The sequence below is a fragment of the Elephas maximus genome, chromosome 2, assembly GCF_024166365.1.
Source record: "Elephas maximus indicus isolate mEleMax1 chromosome 2, mEleMax1 primary haplotype, whole genome shotgun sequence".
NCBI classification, from domain to species: domain Eukaryota; kingdom Metazoa; phylum Chordata; class Mammalia; order Proboscidea; family Elephantidae; genus Elephas; species Elephas maximus.
Window position 1 is genome coordinate 139,658,507 of NC_064820.1, and position 26,833 is coordinate 139,685,339.

The window sequence follows — 26,833 nt, forward strand, 5'->3', positions numbered from 1 at the left end:
AAATACAAAATCGATTTTAAAAAACTGTATTTGATGTATCCATTCCATTAATGTGGAAAAAATTTACATATGTATGACATTTTTTTACATATATACATTCCAACTATTTTTATTCTTATCTTATTCGAATAATTCTTATCTATTAAGTTAAAGAGATCCTAGTAAAGGAAGAACAGGGTATTGGGGAAAGTTATTCAGTCTTCTCTACATTTACCAAATACAAACTCAGACATTTTCCGTTTTTAAATGGTATGTGTATGTATGTATGCATATGTTTGTGTGTATATGTGTATGTGTGTAAAATACTTTTTAAAAAATCAACTAAAGTGGCAAAAATATTACTTAAAACAATAGTATGCTCAAAAGTCACTGCATGATTGTTTATTTAAAATATTTATGACTCTGGATGTAAATACATATGGGTTTACATAAATTATGGTTATTCATATAAACCCTCAAATAAAATGCTTAATTGTTTATCCACAATCCGTTTTTTCTCATAAGCATAATAGTAAATTTTCTACCTCACTGAAAGTGTTCAAACCCTTTTAAATCTTGATTTGTGAAGAATCACTTAAAAATAACTTAAGCTTAACTACTTCAAACAATAATATTGTTTTCAATGCTGTCACAGATTTCTCCATGGTGAAATAGTCATGTATTGTTATTGCACAATTTATAGGTACAGGTTATTATGTGCATATAAACCTCTACACAATGACAGTGTTTCCACTGCAACTTGCTCAGCACAGTTAAAATTATGAAATACAATTTACAAAATCTTTAACAATATACTTTTCAGATAAAAGTATCCTGAGGATATTACAAAATTCATTTTACCAGCCTTCATTTCTTTCCTTTATTTGACTCTTTAATTTCCAGAATAATAGTTGTCCCTATTTTATTACATAAAAATGTTCTTATCTCATATCTTACCCTATTCAACAAAATATATTTAAGCTAAATAGTATATAATTGTCCCTTAAACACTTAGTCCCATCTGCTTCCAGTCTCACTGGTTAAAATCAAGTATTTATCAAGTTTTCTATAATTCTGAATCAGAAAAGGTATAGCACAAAACAGACAGAAATAGGGTTAACACATTTAAGTTAAAAGCATTGTGTATTTGTAATATTTTGGTCATATTTATAATAAAATAATATGTTTTGGCAAAAATAATAAAATATGTCTTGATTTTCTCTTAATGGTGGATCTGGCAGGTATTTCACATTTATAAATACTATCTATTTGACTGTTTTCACATTTGTTTCTGAAAACATTGCTATAAGGTTTTCAGAATTTTAAGACTAAAAACACCTAAAAATAAGAAATAAAATGTTTGATGCTAAATCTTTTGACAAATTCACAAACTTAAATATGCCAACATATGCCAAAATGTCTTACATAGACCAATTCAGAATCTTTAGTGCCGTCTAAGGCTCATCTGGCTCAATGTAACCTTTAAAATAATAATCCGGGGAGTCTTTCTGAAGTTTATTTGCAAATTAGGGTGGAAATTCAAAATTAGAAAAAAAAGAATCGCAAAAAAGCTGTTATTCTGGTGGCAGTAGTTGTTATGGCACAAAAACACATGAAAAAAACATGTAGTTTTCTTATATACACAAACTAAGTTCAAATAAGATGTGCGAGACATATATACATATATACACAGATGCACACATGTATACGTACATACAACTTGGGCTCTAAAGGGGAAACTGATGAACACTTTACGTGATGAGCCATTTGGTTTGTTTATCACTGAAGTCCCAATGACATCTTTAATAGAGATGCTATTTGCTTGACTGTTACCCAAATGTCACTGTATCAATAGTTAAGAGGAGGGGCATTTGGGATGTATAAGTATGATAAAGGAAGTGAGTGTGGTGAATTACAGATGACTATTATGTGCAACAGCCTTTACATAAAGGATATTTTTACTGTGAAAGAAATTCATGCAGAGATATCTGCAGAAGAGTTGACCAGCAATAAAGAAAACAAAGTTCCTTTAACACTATGACATACCATAAATACATGTTACTATAGCATTACTTATATATTTTACTTTAGGCAATATAACTCTGAATTACCTTGTTAATGTTTAAGGCATCAGTGCATCAAGGGTAAAGCTCCATAAAATAAATACGAAAACAAGAAAGCATTAGCTTATTTGTGGCACCGACTAAAGAGTGATCACAGTACATTATATCTGTGGGCCACTTCCATGAAATAGGTAATAAATTATACGTATTATGGTCAAAATGTTAGAGCATAAATTTCACATCCTTTTTCAACACTTCATTTAACGGGCTAAACTGATCTGGCAGTATTCTCATTTTCATTGTTCCATCAGCTCCACAAGAGAAAATGTGATTCGCGGGTCCTGTTTCAATCTGCATCACTCCAGTTCCAATATTCCTGAAAATGGACTGTCGAGCATGTTCACTGATAAAAGTATGGAGAAGACTACAAGTAGAGAGACTCCAAATCTGAAAGATATTAAGAACAAAATGCAAACTGGGAATCAATCAAATAAAATTTTAGCTCTGCCTTCCTATGTAGATAGGAGTCTCTGGGTGATGCAAATGGTTAAGCACTTGGCTGCTAACCAAAAGGCTGGCAGTTCAAATCCATGCACAAGTACCTTGGAAGTAAGGCCTGGTGATCTACTTCTAAAAAATCAGCCACTGAAAACCCTAAGTACAGTTCTATTCTGAAACACATGGGGTCGCCATGACTTGGAACTGACTCCATGACAACTGGTTTTTGGTTTGGTTCTATGCAGGTAAGGAATTTCCAAAACAAAGATGAAGAAGAACCTTTTTAGGTCTCAGATTATAACACTTTGTTTAAAGGGCTGCACATTTTCCAAACTGCTTTTATATTATTAAATTCTTAAAACCCATCCAGGAAAAGAGGAAGATACTATTAACTCTGAACTGGAGATGAGATTAAACTAAGGTCAAGGAGGTTAACTGTATAATAGTATAGAAACTTGCAGTATTATAGGAACTATAATAAAGGTTTCCCATCTCTCAGCAAAGCTTTAGTCCTGCAGTTGTACAGCAGGGTAATCCCTTCTCTATAATACCAAAAGACCCACCAGGGAATCAAAACTACTGGAAAGAAGGAAGCACCTGACACCTAGAGGCCCTCACATTAAGGGAAACTATGTTCCAACTACAACCCAAAAAACCAAACCCATTGCCATCAAGTTGATTCCAACTCATATCGACCCTATAGGACAGAGTAGAACTGCCCCATAGTATTTCCGAGGAGTGCATAGTGGATTCAAACCGCTGACCTTTTGGTTAGCAGCCAATAATTATTACAACTTAAGAATACTTAATTTATTAAGATCTTCTGCAGCCCTGATGGTGCAGTGGTTACAAGCTTGGCTGCTTGTACTTAGACCAAGAGGAAGTTGTTCGAACAGAACAAGGGGATATTATGTGGTTTTAAAGTCAGGAAAGGTGTGCGTCAGGGTTGTATCCTTTCACTGTACTTATTCAATCCGTATGCAGAGCAAATAATCTGAGAAGCTGGACTCAGAGAACAGGGCATTAGGATTGGAGGAAGAACCACTAACAACCTACGGTAGGCAGATGACACAATCTTCCTTGCTAAAAGTGAAGAAGGCTTAAAGTGCTTAATGATGAAGATCAAAGACCACAGCCTTCAGTGTGGATTATAACTTAACATAAAGCAAAACACTTCACAACTGGACCAATAAGCAACACCATGGAGAAAAGATTGAAGTTGTCAAGGATTTCATTTTACTTGGATCCACAATTAACGCCTATGGAAGCAACAGTCAAGAAATCAAGCGACCACTGCATTGGGCAAATCTGCTGCAAGAGACCTCTTTAAAGCATTAAAAAGCAAAGATGTTACTTTAAGGACTAAGGTGTGCCTGATCCAAGCCATGATGTTTTCAATCACCTCATATGCATGTGGAAGCTAAACAGTGAATAAGAAAGGCTGAAGAATTGATGCCTTTGAATTATGGTGTTGGTGAAGAATATTGAATACACCACGGACCACCAGAAGAAAGAACAAATCTGTGTTGGAAAAAGTATAGCCAGAGCGCTCATTAGAAGCAAGGATGGTGAGACTTTGCCTCACATACTTTGGACATGTTATTAGGAGGAAGACATCATGTGTGGTAAAGTAGAAGATCAGTGAAAAAGAGGAAGACCCTCAACGAGGTGGACTGACATAGTGGCTACAACAATGGGCTCAAGAACAACAACGGTTGTGAGGTGGCACAGGACCGGGCAGTGTTTCGTTCTGTTGTACCTAGGGTAGCTGGAGATGGAACCGACTTCATGGCACCTAACAACAACAACAACTTAAAAAAAAAAGCCTTTTCAAAATTCTACAATTCTAGTTAATTTTTTTTCTGGCTGAGAATTATAGAAACAATTTGGTTCTAACAAAGAACTCCAACTTATTTGCACTAAATATGCTCACTACTGCTTAAATGAATGAGTGAATTCTAAGAAACAACTCTTCAGGTCTTGGATTGCTGACCATTAGAATAACACAGAGACTAGTCTAAACTGACCTATCCCTGTAGATCTGCCCAAATGTGGCCAGAGGACCCACATCAAAACAACCAGGCATGTGTTATAAAAATGGAGATTCTTGAGCCCTGGAGTTAACCAGCTCATTATTTTCTGGAGTGGGATCTAAGAATTTACATTTTTAATAAGCTGCTTAATGTTTTTAGCAAGCTGCTTAGTGTTTTAAACAGCCTCTCTAAATTTTAAACATAATGGAGTCTGAGAAAGGCTGCTCTAGACAGGGATTATCGAGGTACATTCAGAATTCTTAAATCAGGGACTGAGTGATTAGATGCTGATGCTGACGTGAAAAAATGAGTGGAATTTGGGACAAAGGAAAATGTTAGTACATTTCTCAGCACCTAAAAATTGAATTCAGTAAATTATATAACTCTGAAGATGGGTATGGAGTCAAGACTAAACCTAATGTAACTCTAAAATCTGTTTATATGCATGGAAATTTAGTTATTTTACATGTATTAACTAAGCATATTCAAAATAAACTGAAAAACAGAAAAATTTCAACTTATATATTATTTCATTTATCAGAAGATATAAAAATACTAAAACCAAACCTGTTGCCGTCGAGTTGATTGTGACTCATAGCGACCATATGAGGACTGAGTAGAACTGCCCCATAGGATTTCCAAGGAGCGCCTAGTGGATTCGAACTGCCAACTTTTTGGTTAGCAGCTGTAGCTGTTAACCACTACACCACCAGAGTTTCCATCAGAAGGTATACTAAATAACAATTAGCATTGTTCACTACAAAGGAGTTAAAATTTACTATTACTTAAATAAATGGGTGTCATCAATATGATCAAAGAGCTAAGGTTTCTGAAGATTTTTTTCCATTTTGTAGATATTGTGGCATCACTGTTTACCTTTATATTCCCTTCAGCAGATCCTGTAACAAAGTACTCTTCAGTTGGATCAATAGCAATGGCTTTTATGGGAGAATCATGGCTCTGGAAAAGGTGTCTCTGTTGTCGCTGGCGAAGGTCAAATACACATGTAAAGCCCTTTCTGCCTCCTGATATCAGTAGCTGATGTTTTGCAGCATATGCTAAAACCGTGGCTCCACTATCATGGCAGTTAAAAGCTAAAAGTAAAAAAAAAAAAAAAAAAGGAAAAGCTATTTAACAATATAAAAAAATAAACTTACTCCTTCTGGTCAAGATGGAATAATAGACCAGATTTATTCTCCTTCCAGAAACAATTAAAAATCAAATATAGGAAACAATGGTTCGAGACAGTGGATATCAGCTAATGAGGAAGAATGATCTCTGAGAGATGGAAAACAAACTCAGTGAGCCCTATGATTGCCCTAGCTTATTGCCTAGATAGTTTTTGAGCTGTGGCACAAGAAGGGTGATCCCAAATTGAGCTAGGGAGAGTTTAATATCCAGAATATATAAAGAATTCCTAAAACTCAACAAAAAAAAGACAAACAACCCAATCAAAAAATGGGCAATGAACTTGAATAAACATGTTTCCAAAGAAGATATACAAATGGCCAATAAGCAAATATATGAAAAAATGCACAAAGTCATTATTAGCTGTTAATCAAAACCACAATGAGATAGCACTTCATACTCACTAGGATGGCTATTATCAGAAAAATGAAAAAACAAAACAAGTGTTGGTGATGATGTGGGGAGACTAGAACCCTCATCCACTGCTGATGGAATTGTAAAATGGTACAGCTGCTGTGGAAACAGTTTGGCGGTTCCTCAAAAAGTTAAATATAGAACAATCATATGGCCCAGCAATTTCAATCCTAGGTATACACCCAAACAATTTCAAAGCAGGTACCCAGATACTTTATACCACTGTTCACTGCAGCATTTTTTACAATAACCAAAGGTGGAAACAACACGTGTCCATCAACAGATGAATGACTAAACAAAATGTGGAATATCCATACAATGGAATATCATTCAACCATATAGCGAAATGAGTTCCTGATACATGCTACAATGTGGATGAACCTTGAAAAGATCATACTGAGTGAAATAAGTTAGACACGAAGGGACAAATAGTGTATAATTCCACCTATATGAAATATCTAAAATATGCAAATGCATAGAGACAGAAGTTTATTAGTGGTTACCAGGACTTGGGGGTAGGGGAAAATGGGGAGTTATTGCTTAAAGGGTACTGAGTTTCTGTTTGGGATGACTGAAACATTTGGAAATGGATAGCGGTGATGGTTGCACAACATAGTGAATATAATCAATGTCAGTGAATTGTATGTTTAAAAATGGTTAAAATGGAAAATACCGTTATATGCATTTTTCACAAAATTAAAAAAAAAAACAAAAGTTTATCAACCAAAAAAAGAAATCCATTTAAATATCATTTTTGATTTATGAATTTCTAAAGTTTATAAAAAGCTTTTCAAAACTTACCATGGATTAAACTGTTGGCAGGTGCGACAAGAGTATCCCACAAACATACGTTTCTAAAAAAGAAAAAAGATTACTTCTTGAGTGACACAAAAAGCTAACAATTAAGAAAAAAAGTATTTTCCACATAATTTCATTAACACTTGAAATTATGCTCTCACAGAAGGTTCCTAAATTTATAAAAGCACAAGATATAAGTAACACAGTATTCAGATTATTAATTTTTACACAAATTAAAAAATACTACCTTATAAAATTGAGTAACTTTAGGATAACATGTATTTATAAATAATACTATATTAAGATTGAGTATGAAAACTACATTTTGAACTCATCTAATCTCTTAACAGTTGGACTGATGTACACAAATAGCAGGCGACACTATTTGTGTACAAAGCAAACTTTTTTCTACTATGATTAGGGACCAGCTTTTACTTCCTTCTACAAGTTGCAAAGGAGGCATCAATCTATGTAATGAATACCCATGAAAGATGGGCCATAGCCTCCATATCCTTATAATCACATTTGTAGTGCAAAGTGAGACTTCACAGATAAATGCAAAAGCTCAGCAACCACAGTGGGCCTTGGTCTCAGAACGTAGCTACATGATGGAAACCCAAAGTGGGAGTGACACGATGGGGGTGGAGAAGAGATATTTTCTTGCAAAGTTAGAATTTTTTAGGAGTGTGGTGTTGCCAGTTACTAGCTATGTCATCTTGTACAAGTAAGAATTCTTACTAAGTTCCTGTTTTCCCTTGTGAAAACAGTAATATCTACCTTATAGGGCTATGGAAAGGATTAACTAAAAAACATTGTCAATAAATCAGAGTTCCTGTTTTTTATCTCAAGCTTTTTTAGCACATAGAAAATAACATGGGGAAAATTCATTCCACTAATAAGCAAATCCTTTTCTCCTATTTGAAAGCCTTAACAACAGAATATTAAAAAGAAGAAATGCATTTTGTGTTTGATGGCACTAGAATTTCTTTAACTTTACAATTAGAACACTAAAAAATGGTGTAAGTAAGAAACATGTCTTTATGATAGAAATACTTAAAGGTATCAAAAAAAATTATGAAAAAATTCTTAAGCAAGGAAATAAAGCAATTAAAAAAAAAAAAGGATACACACACTTCAGCTATAATCTCTTACCTATTATCTGTTGAAAGACCAGCAGTAGCTATCAGAGAGGAGGAACTAACGAAGACAAAATCATTGGCTGTTTTATTATGACACTGCCAAGTCTGGAATGGTATAAATAAAAAATGTTATTGCAGTCACTAAAGATTTCATTTCTAGGTAGATGTATTATTCAAAAACTGATCATGTAATTTTTGTGGCTTACTAAACCCTTTGACTTTTCTTTTTCTTCAAACTTTGGAAAAGCCAGAAGAGTAATACAGAAGACTCTCATATACCTTTTACCCAGATTCACCAATTTTTAACATTTTGCCACATTTGTTTTGCCTCTCCCTTTTTCTGACATAGACACACGTATACACACATAATTTATGGTTCTAGAACTATTTAAGTAAGCTGCATATGTCATGACCCTCTATAAGATCCTTTGCTTTGTTCAATTAAAATTCAAAGGGAAAGAAAAGAACTCCAAATATTTCCCTTAATATTTTTGATAAAAAATTATTGTTTAGAAGACAGAAGTTGAGATTTTAGATTATCTCAGACTTAATTATCTTTGCTAATGTTATTGACATATTTTTCAGAAATACATGAAAAATAATGTATTTTCAAAAATATTATTCAAATATATGAATAAAATATTACTAATAATAAAAGAATTAGAGAATGTATTGTATTTCACAATATTTCAAAAAACAATAATTTAAGATATCATGAGAGGTTCAGTCAATTCAAAAAGCTTCTAACTTATGTTTGTTCAGATGTTTCTCTTTAATAAAAAATGAATTTTTAAATATGCCAAAATCATCACATAAATGATTTCTCTTTTGAGCCACCTCCCCATCCCTCTAGACCACCTCTGGAGTAGGGTTAGATAATGTGTTCTTAAAACAAGCAAAATCTACTTTAATTCTTCAAAGCCAATTATAAACATTTTAATTTGATTTGTCTTTTTAAAAGATAAGTGCAATCCCTTAGGGAACCTAAACTTGCATATCTAAACGTGTTGGGTTGATGAAAATATGAGAAATTAATATTTTGCCAAGATACCTTGACCAACCTCCCCTTACTTGCTTTCACTTAGATCTGTACAGTATTCTAGCATTTAATCTTGGGGGAATTTGCAGAATCTCAGTTCATATTCTAATCTTATTGCATATTCTTAACTTCTTCCTAATAGGTATTGTTCATTCTTATAAATGGCTTCAATAAAGAAGACATTAAATATAAATACAGAGTTTCATGAAGTTATAGAAGTTTGTTAAGCCTGCACAGTCCTGAATAGAGATGTATCAATATTTTTTAAAAAAGAGATAAACAAAAAGATAGTACCAGCTGTAGGATATCCAATCTACTTTGTTCATTCGTAAGGTATAACTGCAGAAAAAAACCAGAGGCACTGGTCTGTGAATCATTCTATTTAGGTATAATACCCACTGCAGCTTAGTGAGGCAAGGAAAGGGCTTAAGTGACCTACAGGTTGCATGGGTCTCTTCAGGTATTATTTTGGTTCTACTACAAATAATTCTATTACTATTACAGGTTAATTTTCCATGTTACCAAAGACTAGCAATGTTTTATATTTCACAAAGTAATTTTCCTATAATACAAGGGCAGGAGCTTACAGCAATGTGATTAAATATGTAGGCCTGAATAGATTTTATTTACTGGCTTTTATATTTCTTATCTAAATTATGTATTCTTGGTTTCCTTAAAATAAAAACTCCTGTTTTTTTTTTTTTTAAGGTAAAAATTCTTGGCTTACCAGGTATGGCTTAGGTATGCTTCCAGTAACTGGACATTTCCAATTTGTTTGATACAAACTTAAATATCCATCAGCATCAACTATTCCAAACTTAAAGAAATAAATATTTTAGAAGTTTTAATACAAATAAAAAAGCTCGTATTTAATATTTTTACCCTCATTCTGACTCTCATATGTTAACTCTTAAATATCTGATTGATAAATTGTTTGACTTTTCACTTTACCTATGCATAGACCCACTTACTAGTACTTAAAAAAAAGGAAACAAGTATCAGATACACATTCTATTATACCAACCTACAGTATAGTCTATGTATTCTCTAAAGCTAGGGATCTGGATTTACATATTAAGTCATGTGACCAAATCTTATCATATTTAAAACAGAAAACACAGTTGATTCTGAAAAAGACCAAATAAGGACTTCCAGAAACATACAATAAGGAAAACACGTAAACAACGGTACAAAGTAAAATGAAACAAGGATTATCACAGTATAAGAATTCTACTACGGGAACTCACAGCAATTATGATTGGGAAGACTTCAAAAATAAATGAAGTCTTTGAGTAAGACTGCTAATTTTTTTTTCTTTAGATTATAAAATAATGCTTATTTATGCAATATATATAAAACAAAACAAATATGTACTTTTTCTCCTGTCCTCTCCTGCCCCCAGGTCTAACAACCATTAACAATTTGATTTGTTCCGTTTCAGAATTGTTTCTATGTGTATTCAAATATTCACACGTAGTTTTTTTAAACTCCAAGTTATAATAAATACACTGTTCCACAAATAAACACTTTTGCCTGATTACAGCTGTTTTTCCACATAAGTACATATAAATCTACCTCATTCTTATGCTGTGTTGTATTACATTATAATTTTTTAAACTTTTCCCTTATAGACAATTTCCCATTTTCTATAAGGGAAAAAAGTGCTGCTTATTTTTATACATACTGCCTTGCCAAAGCGTATGGATTATACTTCAACATAAAGAAAACAAAAATTCTCACAACTGGACCAATAAGCAACACTTGATAAATGGAGAAAAGATTTAAGTTGTCAAGGATTTCATTTTACTTGGATCCACAATCAACACCCATGGGAGCAGCAGTCAAGAAATCAAAGGACAGATTGCACTGGGCTGCAAAAGACCTCTTTAAAGTATTGAAAAGCAAAGATACCACCTTCAAGCCTAAGGTGTGTCTGACTCAAGCCATTGTGTTTTCAATACCTCATATGCATGTGAAAGCGGGACAATGAAGAAGGAAGACAGAAGAGGAGTTGATGACTTTGAATGGCAGTGTTGGAGAAAAATAGTGAATACACCAGGGACTGCCAAAAGAATGAACAAATCTGTCTTGGAAGAAGTACGATCAGAATGCTCCTTAGAAGCAAGGGTGGTGAGACTACGTCTCACATACTTTGGAGAGGTTATCGGATGGGATCAGTTCCTGGAGAAGGACTTCATGCTTGGTAAAATACAGAGTCTGAGAAAAAGAGGAAGACCTTCAACGAGATGGACTGACACAGTGGCTGCAACAATGTTTTTAAGCATAACAATGATTACGAGGATGGTGCAGGACCGGGTAGTGTTTTGTTCTGTTGTACATAGGGTTGCTATGAGTCAGAACCGACTCGCCACCTAACAACGACAGCCTTTGAATATTTCTGTAGGAAAGATATCTAGAGATGGGAAAGCTTTGCCAAAGGGTATCATTTAAAACTGAACGATGAACTAAAAATACAATCTGAAATGGTAATATCAACTTACACTCTCACTTTTCTTACATTTTAGTCGACACTAGATATTATTAAAATTTTAAATATTTGTCAATTTTATATAGGAAAAAATTAGCTCTTTTAAATTTGAATTTTTTCAATTATTAGTGAGGGTTATTGACCATTCACAGTCCTTTGGTACTGAAATGATCATATCCTTTGTCTACTTTTCTTTTAAGTTAGTTGTCTTTAAAAAAAAAAAATGATTGGATGGGCTAGTATTAGGAATATTAACTCACTGTTTACTATATTTGTTACAGGTAATTTTTCAGTGTTTATTCCTTTTTATTATTTATCTCTTTTTTGGAGTAGATCTATGTATTTTACAGAAAAAGAAATAAGATCACAGGAGGTGATGAATGACATTCTAAAGAATTTGGATTTAATTTTAGATACAATTAGGAGCCTTGAGGAGTTCTTGGAAAGAAAAGTAAAATGACCTCACTTGTATTGTAGTTATATAATTATGTTGCTTCTTATATAGCTTTGTTGGCAACATTAAAGGCGAATTAGAATTGAAGTATCCAGACTAATTAGAAACAATATAATATCAATAACCAAAATGGGAAAGCATAAAAAGATTAAGGATATTGACAGGAAATACAACTGAAAGTACTGTAAAATTCTAAAGGCCTCTGCACAAAATCCCTTCAATTTTCCATGAAGGAACGAAGAATATTGATAATTGGTATTAAGACACTGTATGCTCTCAAAATTTTGCTTTATAGCTACAAGAAAAGAGTATCATTGACTTCTGTAAAATGGAAATAAAGCCATGTGATAAACATGGTGGACAAAAAGGGTGCAGCATATCATAAGATAGGTTGTATGTGAGGACAGTGGAAGATTGGGAGATTGAGGAAAAAGGAAAGGCAAGATGTATGTACCATCAGCCAAAGACTGTGTGAGTGGTTTTTAGTGAAGCATGGCCCTTGTATTGGACTGAATTGTGTCCCCCAAAAATGTGTGTTGACTCGGCTATGCCAAGAGTCCCAGTATTGTGCTGCTGTCCTACATTTTGTGATCTGATGTGATTATTGTATGTTTTGTAAATCCTAACCTCTATGATGTTAATGAGGCTGGATTAAAGGCAGTTATACTATTGAGGCAGGGCACAATCTACAGGATTAGGTTGCATCTTGAGTCAATCTCTTCTGAGATATAAAAAAGAGAAGCAAGCACCAAGCAAGAAGGGCCAGGAGCAGAGTGTGTTCTTTGGACCTGTGGTCTCTGTGCTGAGAAGCTCCTAGACCAGATTAATGACAAGGACCTTCTCCCAAAACTGACAGAGAGAGAAAGCCTTCCTGGGAGCTGGCACCCTGATTCGGACTTCTAGCGTTCTAGACTGAGAGAATAAATTTTTGTTTATTAAAGGCATCTACTTGTGGTATTTCTGTTATACCAGCACTAGATAACTAAGACAGAATTTAGTACCAGGAGTGGGATGCTGTTCCAACAGACAGCTAAAATGTGGAAGCGGTTCTGAAACTGTGAATGGGTAGAGGCTGGAAGAGCTCCAAAGTGCCTAACAGTAAAGGCCAAGATTTTCTTGAAGACATTGTTGGTGAGATTATGGACATCAAAGACAATTCTGCTGATGGCTCAGGAGGAAGTCAGGAGAGCTGTTAACACCAGAGATGGCACAGATGGCAAGAAGCAGCAGTAGAGAAATGGCAGCAGCAGAACCAGGAGACTGGCACAAGATGGTGAAGAAACTGACCCCTGGAGCAAGAGACCCACGGACCAAGAGAGCTGAGTGCCTTCTGGTTGAGGTTTACTGGCAGAGTGGGGTACCTCCAGGCACTTACTGGTACAGCTAAAGAGCTCTAGAACACTTGCCTGAACAGGGCAGATGCCAGGCCCGTCTGAGAGGCCCAAGGGGTTAAGAGCCCAAGGGCCTGAAAAGAAAGGAAACAGGAAGCTGAAGCTGAAGCGACAAAGAGCACAGGAAGCAGAGCTGCCTTGGTCTCAAAGGGTAGGGCCATGACCTCTGGGGTCTCAAAGGGTGGAACTATGGACTGCTGGGTATCAAATGGTAGGGGCACAGCCTCCTAGGTTATAAAGAGCTGGATTTTCACCAACTCAGTTCCAGAGTGTGGGAGTGCCGTTTACTAGCACCAGTGGAATGGGGCTGGATCTGCTGCCCAAAGCAGAAGGGGTGCAGCTGCTGTGCCCAAGGGGCAGAACAGGGCCTGCTGGGGCTGAGGAATAGGGTCACCACTCTGACAGACTAGAAGGATGGGGCCACCCGAATATGAAGGAGCAGAGATGCCATCCTACTGGGCCTGGAAGGTGCTCAGGGCCAAGGGGCCTCCACCCAGAATCCAGACTGTGTGGTCAAAAGCCAGAGCCTGGAGGGTAGGGCCATTGCCTAAATGGTCTCAGAAAACAGAGGATTATTTTCAAGCCTTGAGAGCAAATGTAATGTGTTCTGCTGACTTGCATAGTGCCTGTTATCCCTTCTTTACCTCCAATTTCTCCCATTTCTAATGGAAATGTCTACCTTGTGCCTGTTTCACCATTGTACTTTGGAAGCAGATAACGTGTATTCTAGATTTTACAGATGAGAGAAATTTTGCCCCAGGATGGAATTTGGACTTGGAGTTAACACTTTTGGGATGATATGACAGGATAAAGTGTTTTGAATGTGGCAAGGACATGAATTTTGGGGGGCCAAAGGTAAAATGTTATGGATTGAATTGTATCCCCCCCAAAATGTGTGTCAACTTGGTTAGGCCATGATTCCGAGTATTGTGGTGTTGTCCTCCATTTTGTTACCTGATGTAATTTTACTATGTGCTATAAATCCTAACCTCTATGATGTTAATTAGGCAGGATTAGAGGCAGTTATGTTAACGAGGCAGGACACAATCTACAGGATCGGGTTGTATCTTGAGTCAAATTTCTTTTGAGATTTAAAAGAGAGAACCGAGCAGGGGAGATACCTCATTACTACCAAGCAAGAAGGGCCAGGAGCAGAGCATGTCCTTTGGACCCAGGGTTCCTGAGATGAGAAGCTCCTAGGCCAGGGGAAGGCTGATGACAAGGACCTTCCCCCAGTGCCAACAGAGACAGAAAGCATTTCCCTGGCACCCTGAATTTAGACTGTGAGAAAATAAATTTCTGTTTGTTAAAGCCATCTATTTGTGGTATTTCTGTAATATCAGCACTAGATAACTAAAACAGCCCTAAAGACAAAGAAAACCAAAACCAAAGCCATTGCTGTCAAGTCCATTCCAACTCATAGTGACCCAAGAGGACAAAAGAGAATTGCCCCATAGGGTTTCAAAGGGGTAGCTGGTAGATTCAAACTGCTGACCTTTTGGTTAGCAGCTGAGCTCTTAACCACTGTGCCACCAGGGATCCTAAAGACAAAGAGCAGGTTGATTTGTTCTTTAATAGTGCTAGTGAGACGGTAGGGGCAGAGAGAGACAGTTTGAGGAAATGTAGATTATAACAAGTGAAGATAGGGATAATCTAGAGAAGGGGTTGGAAACTTTCTCTTAGAGAGTAAACAGAAAATATTTTAGGCTTGCTAACCATATGGTCTCTGTCCTCTTGAACTCTGCTGTTATAGTGGGAAATAAATCATAGAAAACATAAATAAATAGGCAGAGCAGTGCTCCACTAAAACTTTATTTATAAAAAAGTTGGTCAAGCCACAGTTTTCTGATGCCCTGCTCTAGAGCAATGCTTCTCAAAACTTCAATGTACGTACAAATCACCATAGTATATGGTTAAACCGCAAGCGGTGACTGCGTGGGTCTGGGTTGGGGAGCATACTCCACACTTCTAACAAGCTCCCAGATGATACCTGCATGCTGCTTAGTGCTGGACCATCCTCTGAATGGCAAAGTTCCAGAGGATAAAGAAAGTGAAGTGTTTACTAATAAAAAATGGATCTCTTAAAATCATTTAGTCCTTAAAAGTCACTTAAGTGAAAGGACTTCCAGGAAGAAGCAAATTAAATGTTCCTTGAAAGTATTAAAAAAAAAAAAAATTCAGACAGATTAATACTTTACTACTAGCACAATGAGCTAGAAGCCCAAACTACTACTATTTAAAAACTTCTAATACAATCAAAGCATTTTTCCATTTACATTTCTAAATATTACCTTATTTCCCTGATAGTTAAATCTCATTCTTGTAACTCTTGAATTGCCACCAGATCGAAAACAGGTTATTTGCTGAGAATGGCCCCATTCAAACATTCTGACACTTCCATCTTGAGCTCCTGTCAGATCTGCATTGTAAGAGGGCAAAAAACTACAAATTCATTTCAAGAAGTTTTGGGAAAATTTTTTCAATCCAATGTGAAAATTTCTATGGAAGAAACACCGAAAAAATGATTCATGGTCCATTTCTATCAATTTATATTTATATGAAATTTCACTTGATTATTCTTCTTCATAAAAACAGTTATATGTACTTTCATTTGACTGAGAACATATCCTCAAAACCACAGAAGTATTTAAATCAGACATTGTATTCCTCTTTTAAATTATCTCAGTGGTCTTTTAATAGCTTTTAATAAATAATTTTTATAATAAATACTTAATATAACAAATTATTGGGATTCTTAAAGAGCCAATCTGTATCAGACAGGCTACTAATACTTAAATTTACACATTTTTCTCCAAAAAAGAAAACAAATACAATGCATCATTTCTAACAGTTATCCTAACTAACTCGATATCTCAAATACATAGGTCTTTGAAGAATACAGACAAGTGAAATAACTGCTGATTCTTCACTTTTCCATTTACTAATTGTGTGATACTAGGAAACTTAGTTACTCTCTTTGAACTTATTTCCTAACTCATAAAAGGGGAACAATGAGCTGTAAGTCACTGGAAATTTAGGAGACTTAAATGAGATAATTTATGTAAAGCACTTAGAAATATGCCTAATATAAAACATACATTCATGTACAATTATCAGTATTAATGTGGTCTAAGGATATTGAGAAATTTTATTAATGTATATAAAGCATCTAGCAAATTGCTGTCACATATTAGTCAGGTTTTCCTCATTTCTTTGCAAGTACATAAAATAAGTGGACTTTAATTATTTTGAAGTGTTTTATCATTTAGCTGGAGTAGGAGGGGAGTAAAATTTCTTGATACTGGAGTTGTTAACCTCTCTTCTTCTCCCAGTAGACTTCATTAGCTTAATAAAAATAAATTGGGCTAGCTGCATTTAAAAACCACTTACATTTTTCTGGTATTACTTATGATTTTATTTATTTGAAATAAATTCCTAATTATTAATACAGTAAAACCCATGAGAGCCAGACCTTGAGGGTATTCCCTTGTTTTACCTGGTTTGGCAAATTTTCCATCTTTGACAAGGTATAGTACTAGTACTTTTCTATCACTGTTTTTTAGTGGAAAATTTGAGTTTTCCTTCTCTGAGAGGTTTCCACCTTACAGAGGTTACAGCTCTTGCACATTTTACTGTAGCTGACATATAAAACGAAATAGGAACTCTGGTGGCACAGTGGTTAAAGTACTTGGCTGTTAACCAAACGGTTGGCGGTTTGAACCCACCAGCTGCTTTGCAGGAGAAAGATGTGGCAGTCTGCTTCCGTAAAGATTACGGCCTTGGAAACCCAGTTCTACTCTGTCCTAAAAAAAAAAAAAAAAAAACCTACTCCCTTAAAAAAACAAAATAAAGATTCCTGCTAGAAAAGGCTATCATGTTTGGTAGAGGGACAGGGAAAAGGAGGAAAACCCTCAGTAAGATGACTGACACCATAACTGCAACAATGGACTCAAGCATACCAACCATCATAAAGATAGCATAGGACCAGGCAGTGTTTCATTCTGCTATACATACAGCCGCCATGAGCTGGGGTTGACTCTGTGGCAACTAACAACAACAATAACATAATGAGCTTATCTGAGCAAATCCTCTTCCCTGACAACTGAAGAGTGTTACATCATACAGATAAAGAAAAAGTTAACTGCAATCTTAAAAATTTTGATATGTTTGTAACTTAAAAAAAAAAACCAGCATTTTCTTTTTAAGACTTCCATTTTCTAATTTGATCCAATCCTCTCCACCTACAGACTATAAAACTCATATTCAGAGAGAATGAGTGATCTATCAGAAATAGGTATTTCAGTCTGGAACCTAAATCTTCCTTAACTTCCAGCACTATGTACTTTATATACAAAACAAGTTATTATTGTACTTATTTTTCCTTCCTATTAGATTGTGAATTCCCTAAGGCCAAAAACTGTGGTCCCTTTCATCATTTTCACTCAGCTAGGTACATATAGAACTTACCATATAATTTCAATAATATTTCTTGAAACAAAAGATATTATTTTGAAAGAGAAAATAAATGACCTCAGAAAGTATATACACATCATCCTAACTTCTAAAAATTTCTTTGGAGTAGAAGTCAAAAAGTAGCTTATAATGACTAAGAGTTTTTAAAGATCTACTGCAAGAAAGGAGCTATTTTGAAGTATTCGTACTTCAGAGTAAGATTTTTAAAAATTCTGTCTCGTAACATTTCTACTGCATAAAAAGCATTTATTGTTGAACTAAATTACTACCTTTTGGACTTGTCCATGAAATAAAGAGATATTCTGAAAAAAAAAATCTAGTGATTAATTAACTTTTCAAGTCTCTTATTTGCCAGTTATAGTGTTCTCTGAACAGATAAAGTACTTACCCCCAAACAGAAGTGATTTGATGTCACCTAATACCTTTGGTTTTAATACCTTTGAAAATAAGTTCATTAGTTACCTTTGAAGCTGGAACTACCTTTATTTATAGAGGATGTTCACTACAAACTATACAACTGTCAGGATATGTACTAAGTGGCTGAGAAAAAAATGAGGTCCCTTCAGTATCCCAGGAAACTTCCAATTTCTGTGCATAAAGATAGATTTAAGCAATGCCAAACATTTCTTGCTGTAGAGAGTACTATCTAAAATGGCTATTATTTAAGCTTTGTGTATAAAACTGTTTTAACTCTTTACAGAGTTCATAATGGTTTTTTAGTTCTTACTTCACATTAGACTTACTTGTGGATGAAAAATACACATTTCTAAAAAAAAAAACACATTTCTAGTGTTGAATAAATGCAATGTAGTGAAAACAGACTAACCCTTTGCCTCTAGCATAAGAGCAGAAGTTACTCTGTTCATTTGGAATATATTGTTATATTGAATGCTTTTTTTGGACCTTGATATTGAACTTTGGTATCAGATACCTATAGCACTTAATGATAATAATTAAGTAGAAAGCAACATTAATTTTGCAAATTTTAATTTTACCAGATATTTCCCTTGAGAAAAGGTGGGAAACTTATTTATAGGTTATTAATATGTACTATTTTTGTTACTGTGTTGTAGGACAACTTGACGAAGAGTACAACTTAAAAATCACATAAAAAACAAAATATAAACTTGGAATATTTACATGGCAATGAGTATTGATTCCAGCCCACTAGTTATATTTTAAAGTTTTGTCTCTTTCTCACTGTTTCAATACTTCCAATAAATTCCCCATTAAACAATTTTACTGCTAAACAAAGACGCACTTTTGAGATTCCTAGAAAGATTAACTGAAAATAAATAAATCACCTTAAAATATAAGGGCTTGCTAATAACCCTTTCTTATACTTATTATTAATGAGTCCGATAAAAGACAAACTGACAAAACTTTAGTAAGATATAACTTGATTGTATCAAACCAAACAAACTGCCATCAATTTGATCTGAACCCGTGGCGGCCCCACGTGTTTCAGAGTAGAACTGTGCTCCACAGGGTTTTCAGTGGCTGTGGTCTTTCGGAAGGAGATCGCCAGGGCTTTCTTCCTGTACCTCTGGGTAGATTCAAATCGCAAACATTTTGGTTAAGAGCTGAGTGCTTAAATGTTTGCATCATCCAGGGACGTTTAAACTGATTATGCTGAGACAATAAATGATCAAATTATAGTTATGGCCTACGTAATAAAAGATTGCAGTCATCCTATTATTAAAACAATAATTATCTATATAATTTAGCATTGTCTAAGGAGTCTATATATATAATGTTTAAAAATAAAATCTGCTAGCTTAAAAATGTGGTTAAAATGCTAAAAAATACTTCATTAAGTTAGCCTTCTCCATTAATTCAATAAATTTTTTTTCTCCTTTTATCCAGTTCTGATGAAGATTTTATTTGATCACATTCTCTACAAAAAATAGTAAAATAAATATTGAGTGTCTTTCAATTGAAACTAAAACCTTCCCATAAATTCCCTACTTAAGGAAAAAAAAGATGAAAAAAGACATAAGAATAAAAAGAACAATTGCTCGTTATTATCAACTTACAATAAGGAAGAGTTGGATGAGAAGTCATTCTTCTGACATTACTAATGGCTTTTTTAATCATCTGTTAACAAAGAAAAATTGTTCTTTTACACTCACTATAAAAGGTAGGATTAAATATTTAAATTGAGATGGAAAATTGAAATGACAATTATTTACTTATTTGTGATTTCATCTATGAGAGCTAAAAATACTGAAAATGATAACAAAAGTTAAATTTAATAAAGGAGCTCTTATATTTAAGTATACATACATTTTCTACATCACTGACTAGGATCTAAGAATAAATTCCCTTCAAGAATTTAGTCTTACCTCCTTCCTTGCCAATTCTTTTCTGATCCTATTAAACTTACGGGAATAATCCTGAATAGTATAAGGTTAAAAAGACAGGCAGAAGCATGTGAAAAAAGAAGAGGTAAACAGAAAACTGTATAAATTTTTTAATTGATAGCTTGGGACTGGTTATTTACTCATTTCTAAATCATGTTTTGAATGACTTAAGAAGCCTTTCAAGTAAGAGTAAAATAAATACATAAAATCAAAGGGAAAACTGTAATTTACCGAATACTTCCTATAATGCATACACCACCATAACTGTAGTTGCATGTTATCACAGTCTGTAGATTTTTTTGTGGTTCTTTTGGATTTTAAATTGTTTAAATCACCTAAAGTTGTAGGGAAGGTGGAGGTTGGCAGGGAGGGATGGACTAGGGTACCAGAGCTGGTAAAGGATAAAAAAAAAACAGAAAGATACATATGGATGCAGTTATAGTCCAAAACAGCAGAAATTGGTAACAGAAAGTATTCCTTTTGTTGTTAGTATTCATAATTCCATAAAATAATAGGTTTAAGAAAATATTTTACCCATCCACTCCAACTCCCCCCAAAATGAAACCTGCTGAGTTTTACTTCAGTAAACTTCATGTTTAAATCTCATGTTTCTCTTAAAGAAAAGCCTAGAAGTTCCTGTGGCCTTATTTTCTCTTTTTTTTTCTGACTAAAGTTACCAAAAGAAAACCAAGAGTAAAAAAATATACAAACACAGGTTAAGAAAAAGTTTCTGAAAGCATAAGTAGAATGTCAAAAAGCAAATAAACCATTAACTATTTTAGAAGATCCAATTAAAAAGGACAACTTTATTATATTGGTGTCTATTTCTGGAGGGTAGAGTGGGACAATCTGAATACCTATCATGTTCAAAAATCAAAATAACCTCAACTAAAAAGATGTCCTTCTAGGACTTAGAAAGGAAGAAAAATCAGTTCAGAAGAAATGACAAAGGTAGATTTTTGTATTATAATACATTGGAGTATAAACAAATATTTTTTGAGCACCTACTATGTCCAATACCATTCTAGTTACGGATCATTAGTATACAAAGGCAGACCAGCTCCAAGCTCTCAAAGAGCTTACATTCTATTAAGTACAAAAAAGACAAAAAAATAATGAATAGATGACCTTTTCAAAAGCTGGTAAACAGTACAAAGATGCTAAAATGGAATAATACGAAGAACTAGATGGTGCCCGGTTACAAATAATGAGTGCCCTGACAAGGAACAGAACAGAAAACCCCTGAGGGAGCAGGAGAGCAGTGGGATGCAGACCCCAAATTCTCGTAAAAAGAGCAGAGTTAATGGTCTGACTGAGACTGGAAGGACCCCATTCGTCATGGGTCCCACAGGCCTTCTGTTAGCCCAGGACAGGAACCATTCCCAAAGTGAACTCTTCAGACAGGGATTGGACTGGACATTGGGTTGGAGAAGGATGCTAGTGAGGAGTGAGCTTCTTGGATCAGGTGGACACTTGAGACTATGTTGGCATCTCCTGTCTGGAGGGGAGATGAGAGGGTAGAGGGGGTTAGAAGCTGACAAAATGGATACAAAGAGAGTGGAGGGAGGGAGTAGGCTGTCTCATTAGGGGGACAGCAATTGGGAGTATGTAGAAAGATGTATATAAGTTTTTGTGTGAGAGACTGACTTGATTTGTAAACTTCCACTTAAAGCACAATAAAAAAAAAAAAAAAAGAAGAAATAATACGCTATTGGGTGAGTGGGAGGGGCCGGAGAAGGGCGGGTGCTTTCACTAGAGAAGCCAGTGAAGTCTCTGGAAATATGAGTAGAGATTTGAATGGTAAAATGAAGAGAAAGAGCATTTTAAGCAAAAGGCAGGCAAATGAGAAAACATGGCAATGAACTTGATGTGTTCAAGAGAAAGGTCAGTTTAAAGCAAAGACAATTACAGTATAGAATGAAGGAAGATGAGGCTGCAGAGGCAGGCAGGGGTTATTAGATCATGTTAAACCCGCTGCTGTCAATTCAATTCTAACTCACAGTGACCCTATACGACAGGGTAGAACTGCTCTATAGGGTTCCCACGGAGTGCTGGTGGATTCAAACTGCCGACTTTTTGGTTAGCAGTCGAACTCTTAGCCACTATGCCACCAGTTGTTTTTTCATAGTTGTATTTGGAAATCTGGAAGTTTTAAGCAGGGGAGCGGTAATCTGAATAATGCTTTAGAAAAGAGCACTCTAGCTGCTGTGTAGAGAACAAAGGGGACAAGCTTGGAGGTAGAGAGACCAGCAAGAAAGTTATTATAGAACTGTATCATATTCTCTGAAGCTGGAAATGGGAAAAAAAAAAGTGCTTATTGTAATATCCTTTGAATATCCTCTTTAAGTTTCCTTTTAAAAGATTGTACTATCAGTTGGCTCTACAAATAAATTTTAGGATGTCAACTGGAAAAAAAATTAACTACAACCAAGCATATTTCATTTGAATAATCCCTAGATTACTTTTCAAATTCTTTAATACAAAAACACTTGTACCTAAAGTCACTGAACTAAGGGACTGTAGGAATTTAAAACAAACTAAATCTGACATGGTGACCTAAGTTAAGTCACTTGATCTTTCTGAATCTCACATTTCATATGAAGAATGATAAATAGTAAATAATGGCTGTAACATATATCTCAAAGAATTGCAAGGTTATATCAGTTATAAAGAACTGCATTAAGTATAAAATAATGTAAAGTATTATTAAAGATGATTAAGACTTTACTTGAACACTTACCCTTACTAATTAGTAAAATAATTTTGGGGGGTATGGGAGAGGACAAGGAAAGCATTCCTCACATGTGGACATCATTACAGAACTTGTGAAACTGGGTGGTGGGGGACCCACCAGGAAATCACTAAAAAAAATTTAATGGTGTTGGGTTTCTTTGGTTCTGTGTATCAATTCCTACACCCTAAATATCAATAAAGGAACCTCTTATAGGTACAAATATGGATTAATTTTAGGAGATCAGGGTCAAGTAGATGATACATCACTACAGAAAAAAATGTTTCTGTTCATCTGTATATCAGACAACTTTGCTTAATTTTCTTTTCAAATGAAAGCATATTATTCTCTATAATTCAAATGTAAAATTTTGAGCATGTAAAAACCCAAAACCCGCTGCTGTCGAGTTGATTACAACTCATCGCGACCCTATAGGACAGAGTAGAACTGCCCCATAGAGTTTCCAAGGAGCACCTGGTGGATTTGAACTGCTGACCTCTTGGTTAGCAGCCGTAAGCACTTAACTACTACACCACCACGGTTTCCGAATTTTAAAAAAAAAAAAAAGTTTTACAACTGCCTCCTTTGCCACGAGACCAGAAGAACTGGATGATACCCCACTCCCATTTCTGAACATTTTGATCCAAGATTCCATAGAAGAATCCTGACTGAAAAGGGAAAATGCAGAATAGAATTTCAAATTCTCATGGACTCTAGACTTTTTGGAGCCATGGAGGGGGGACGAACCCCTGAAACTAATGCCCTGAGAAAATCTTTAAACTTTAAACCAAAAATATATCCTGAAGTCATATTAAAACAATAGTTCAGCTTAACTAGTAACAAAGGTCTGCTTTGAGCATTATGGTCTTTGAAGAATTACCTATATGGGATCAAACTGACAATAGCAACTTGAAAGATTAGACAGGAATCTTATAAGGCAGTGAGTTATGTAAGGAGGGAGGAATAACTCAGAAAAGAAAGGTGACAATGGTTGCACAACTTGAAGAACTGTCACTAAATTGTACCTGCAGAAACTGTTGATGTATTACTTTGCTGTGCATATTCTCAGCAACAAAATAAATTTAGAAGAAAAAAATGTTTTAAATAACCCTTTATCTATTAAGCTAGAGAGAAAAACAGGACATTTATACACAAACTTAAATATTTTTAACTTTACGTACCACAGATGCTCCTCTGCCAGTCTGTGTACTACCAAGCCATGGCATGTTGATTGGAGTACCAGGATTGCTGTGTGTATATGGTGTTGTACCTTGGACCGCTGTTAAATCGTCACGAGCGTGTACGACCAAGAAATCTTCTGAGCTATAATGGAATGTCAACCAGAATAAAAACAACTCATCAGGTTCTTTATTTCCTCTGTTACACCGGAAAGCTCTAACATTTAACTTTACATTTCCTTTTAAAATTTTCTTCAGTTCGTCTCTTAACTCATAGACAATGACTTCATACTCAAATGATTTCAGATCCCTTCACTTACTCCCTTCTAACCCTCAATTTCCTCCTTTGAAGCTCCTGCTTCCCTTCTTTAACTCTTTAGCACATATCAGCCTCAACTCTGCTTATGATCTCATTGTATTCTTTTAAAGAATCTTCTGAAAGTTAGAGTTCAGTGGATATAGACATTTGTTTTGCAAAGTTACTGAATAAAAAAAAGTGTAAGTGTACCCTTTGTTTTCTGTTTCTGTATCATCATCGACCCAAGTATAGATCTGCGTAGCCAGAATTCCAGAAACATCCAGTTCTTGAATGTCATGGCTGGAAGCAATTGCTATGCAGTTTCTATTTGCCTGAAACATAATCATACGCTCATTTCAAAATAAAATAGCACAACATGTATATGGGCCACTTCTGAACACAGAGATTACAAAACAGCATCTGGAAATAACGTCAAGGCATGGACTATATTCTTTCAAATGGATAGTTTAAATTAATTTTATCAGCTAAATTATTACCATTATATTCATAGCTTGAGGTCGGAGACATGTTTATGTTCTAAGAATTCAGGAGCATCCAAGAGAAAGCTAACTATAAATGGCAATACATGTACCATTTTATTTCCTCTCCCAACACTGTCTCTCTAGTCTGCTAATATTCTAGGCAGGAAAAGGTGAGGGAGATAAGGAACTCTAAACTAAATGAATAATGCTTAATTATTCAAATAAAATAATATTATTTTCTCCTAAACCCCCTTTAATCCTAGGGAAGAAAACAAGAAGTGGGAAAGTGTGATTCAAAGAACTTAATTTGGACTTTGCCCTTGGTTCCTGAGAGGTAAACCGTGGAATTTTTTCAGTGACTGAGGTGCCTGTATTATCTAAAACCTCCAGACAACACTTCAGGATTTGTATAAATGAGTAAGGGCCTAGTCAGGCCACAAAGACCATCTAGTTAGCTAACTTCAGGAAGAGACTGGGGGCATGATTTAATCAATTTTAAATACTCAATGAGGCTTCACTGAAGCCAGTGAAGGCTCTGGAAATGGCAGTTCCAAGAGCTTCCTGGTTAGTGAAAGACATCAATACACATGGGAGGGTAGCATGTCCTCTTTGGGACACAGAAACTCTGTGTTGGCAACCCTCCTGGACCTTGCCCCATGCATTTCTAATTTATGCTAATCCTGATTTATACCCTTTTGCTATTATAAATCTGTAAGTGTAGTGCTTTTTGTGAGTTTTGTGAGTCATTCCGGTGAATTACAGAACCCATAAAAGTGGGAACCAGCAAGTGAAAGTGAGGGAACCCAGGGGAGGCCCCCAAGCTTGCAATCTGAAGAGGTAGTAGGAAAACCCCAAATCTGTGGCCAGCAAATCATAAGTAAGGATATTGTATGCATTCCTGAGCTTGCAGCTGGCCTCTGCCTATTTGGCAGTTTGAAGTATGGCGTACTTTTAACTTGTGAGATCTGACCTAGCCCCAGGTGGGTACAGTCAGAGATAGGTGTCATGTGGGTTGCTGGTGTCAGAACTGAACAGAGAAGTGGAAGGTGGGGATTTGTTATATCCTCACAGTTGGGAACAGAATAGTGGGATTCTGATATTTCCACACAACAGTTGATGTGTGAAGACTGATTTATTATCCTTCTTGCAGAAAGGGGTTGAAAAAGAATGGGTGATGTATACCAGAGGAAATCATAAATGAATAGTCACCTTAAATCATATTAAAACTTTTTTTTTTTATTAAAAATGCACATCTTTAAAACAGAACACTTGGGGGAGATATTGACAAGAAAGAGAAGATAGTATTAATATTTCTATTACACAAAATGCTAATATGAACCAGTAAGAAAAAACTAAGAGCCCTGATATAAATGGAAAAAAATCATATAAAGCCTGTTGGGAGACAATTCTTGATGGGTCTCTCTATTTCTGCACATCTACTGCATCACTGACGGCCCTTTGTTCTGGAGTATTATTTCAAGGATGTTTGTATGCAGCAGTCTCTTCCCTCCAGAGCCACGAGCAAGTCGGCTTAAAGCCTTGGACGATAGACATAGTTTTCCCCTCTGGAGCAAAGGGCAGGCATGCTTACTGTCCATTAGAAAAGATTTGCGTTCCGTAAATTCAGTGTTTCTCTCCTTTAATGCAATTCATTGCATGTCCAGGTATCGTTTGAACCTCTTTCTATAACTCCGTAGGAAATGGACTCAGGGAACAAGGGCAAAAACTGACATTTTGGCTACTTGGTGTTAGTAATATAATCCACATCTAAACAAATGGCAAGAAGTTTAACCTCACTGGCAAATTTTTTTTTTTTTTTTTAAA

General features: G+C 35.3%; 1 protein-coding gene across 4 annotated transcripts in view; it reads right to left on the reverse strand.

Moving 5' to 3' along the window:
* Positions 1-366: 366 nt before the first annotated feature.
* The window catches only part of DMXL1 (Dmx like 1), a 172,114-nt gene continuing 145,647 nt past the window's right edge, over positions 367-26,833 (reverse strand). For all 4 annotated transcript variants that reach the window (XM_049873606.1, XM_049873604.1, XM_049873605.1 and 1 more), the window contains 9 exons: positions 24,738-24,859; positions 24,233-24,374; positions 19,994-20,054; positions 15,776-15,903; positions 9,879-9,968; positions 8,126-8,217; positions 6,977-7,029; positions 5,450-5,667; positions 367-2,489 (listed from right to left, as the gene is read on the reverse strand). In XM_049873606.1, the coding sequence (XP_049729563.1) occupies positions 2,265-2,489; positions 5,450-5,667; positions 6,977-7,029; positions 8,126-8,217; positions 9,879-9,968; positions 15,776-15,903; positions 19,994-20,054; positions 24,233-24,374; positions 24,738-24,859 (1,131 nt within the window). In that variant the 3' untranslated portion in view covers positions 367-2,264. The remainder of the gene's footprint in view (positions 2,490-5,449; positions 5,668-6,976; positions 7,030-8,125; positions 8,218-9,878; positions 9,969-15,775; positions 15,904-19,993; positions 20,055-24,232; positions 24,375-24,737; positions 24,860-26,833) is intronic.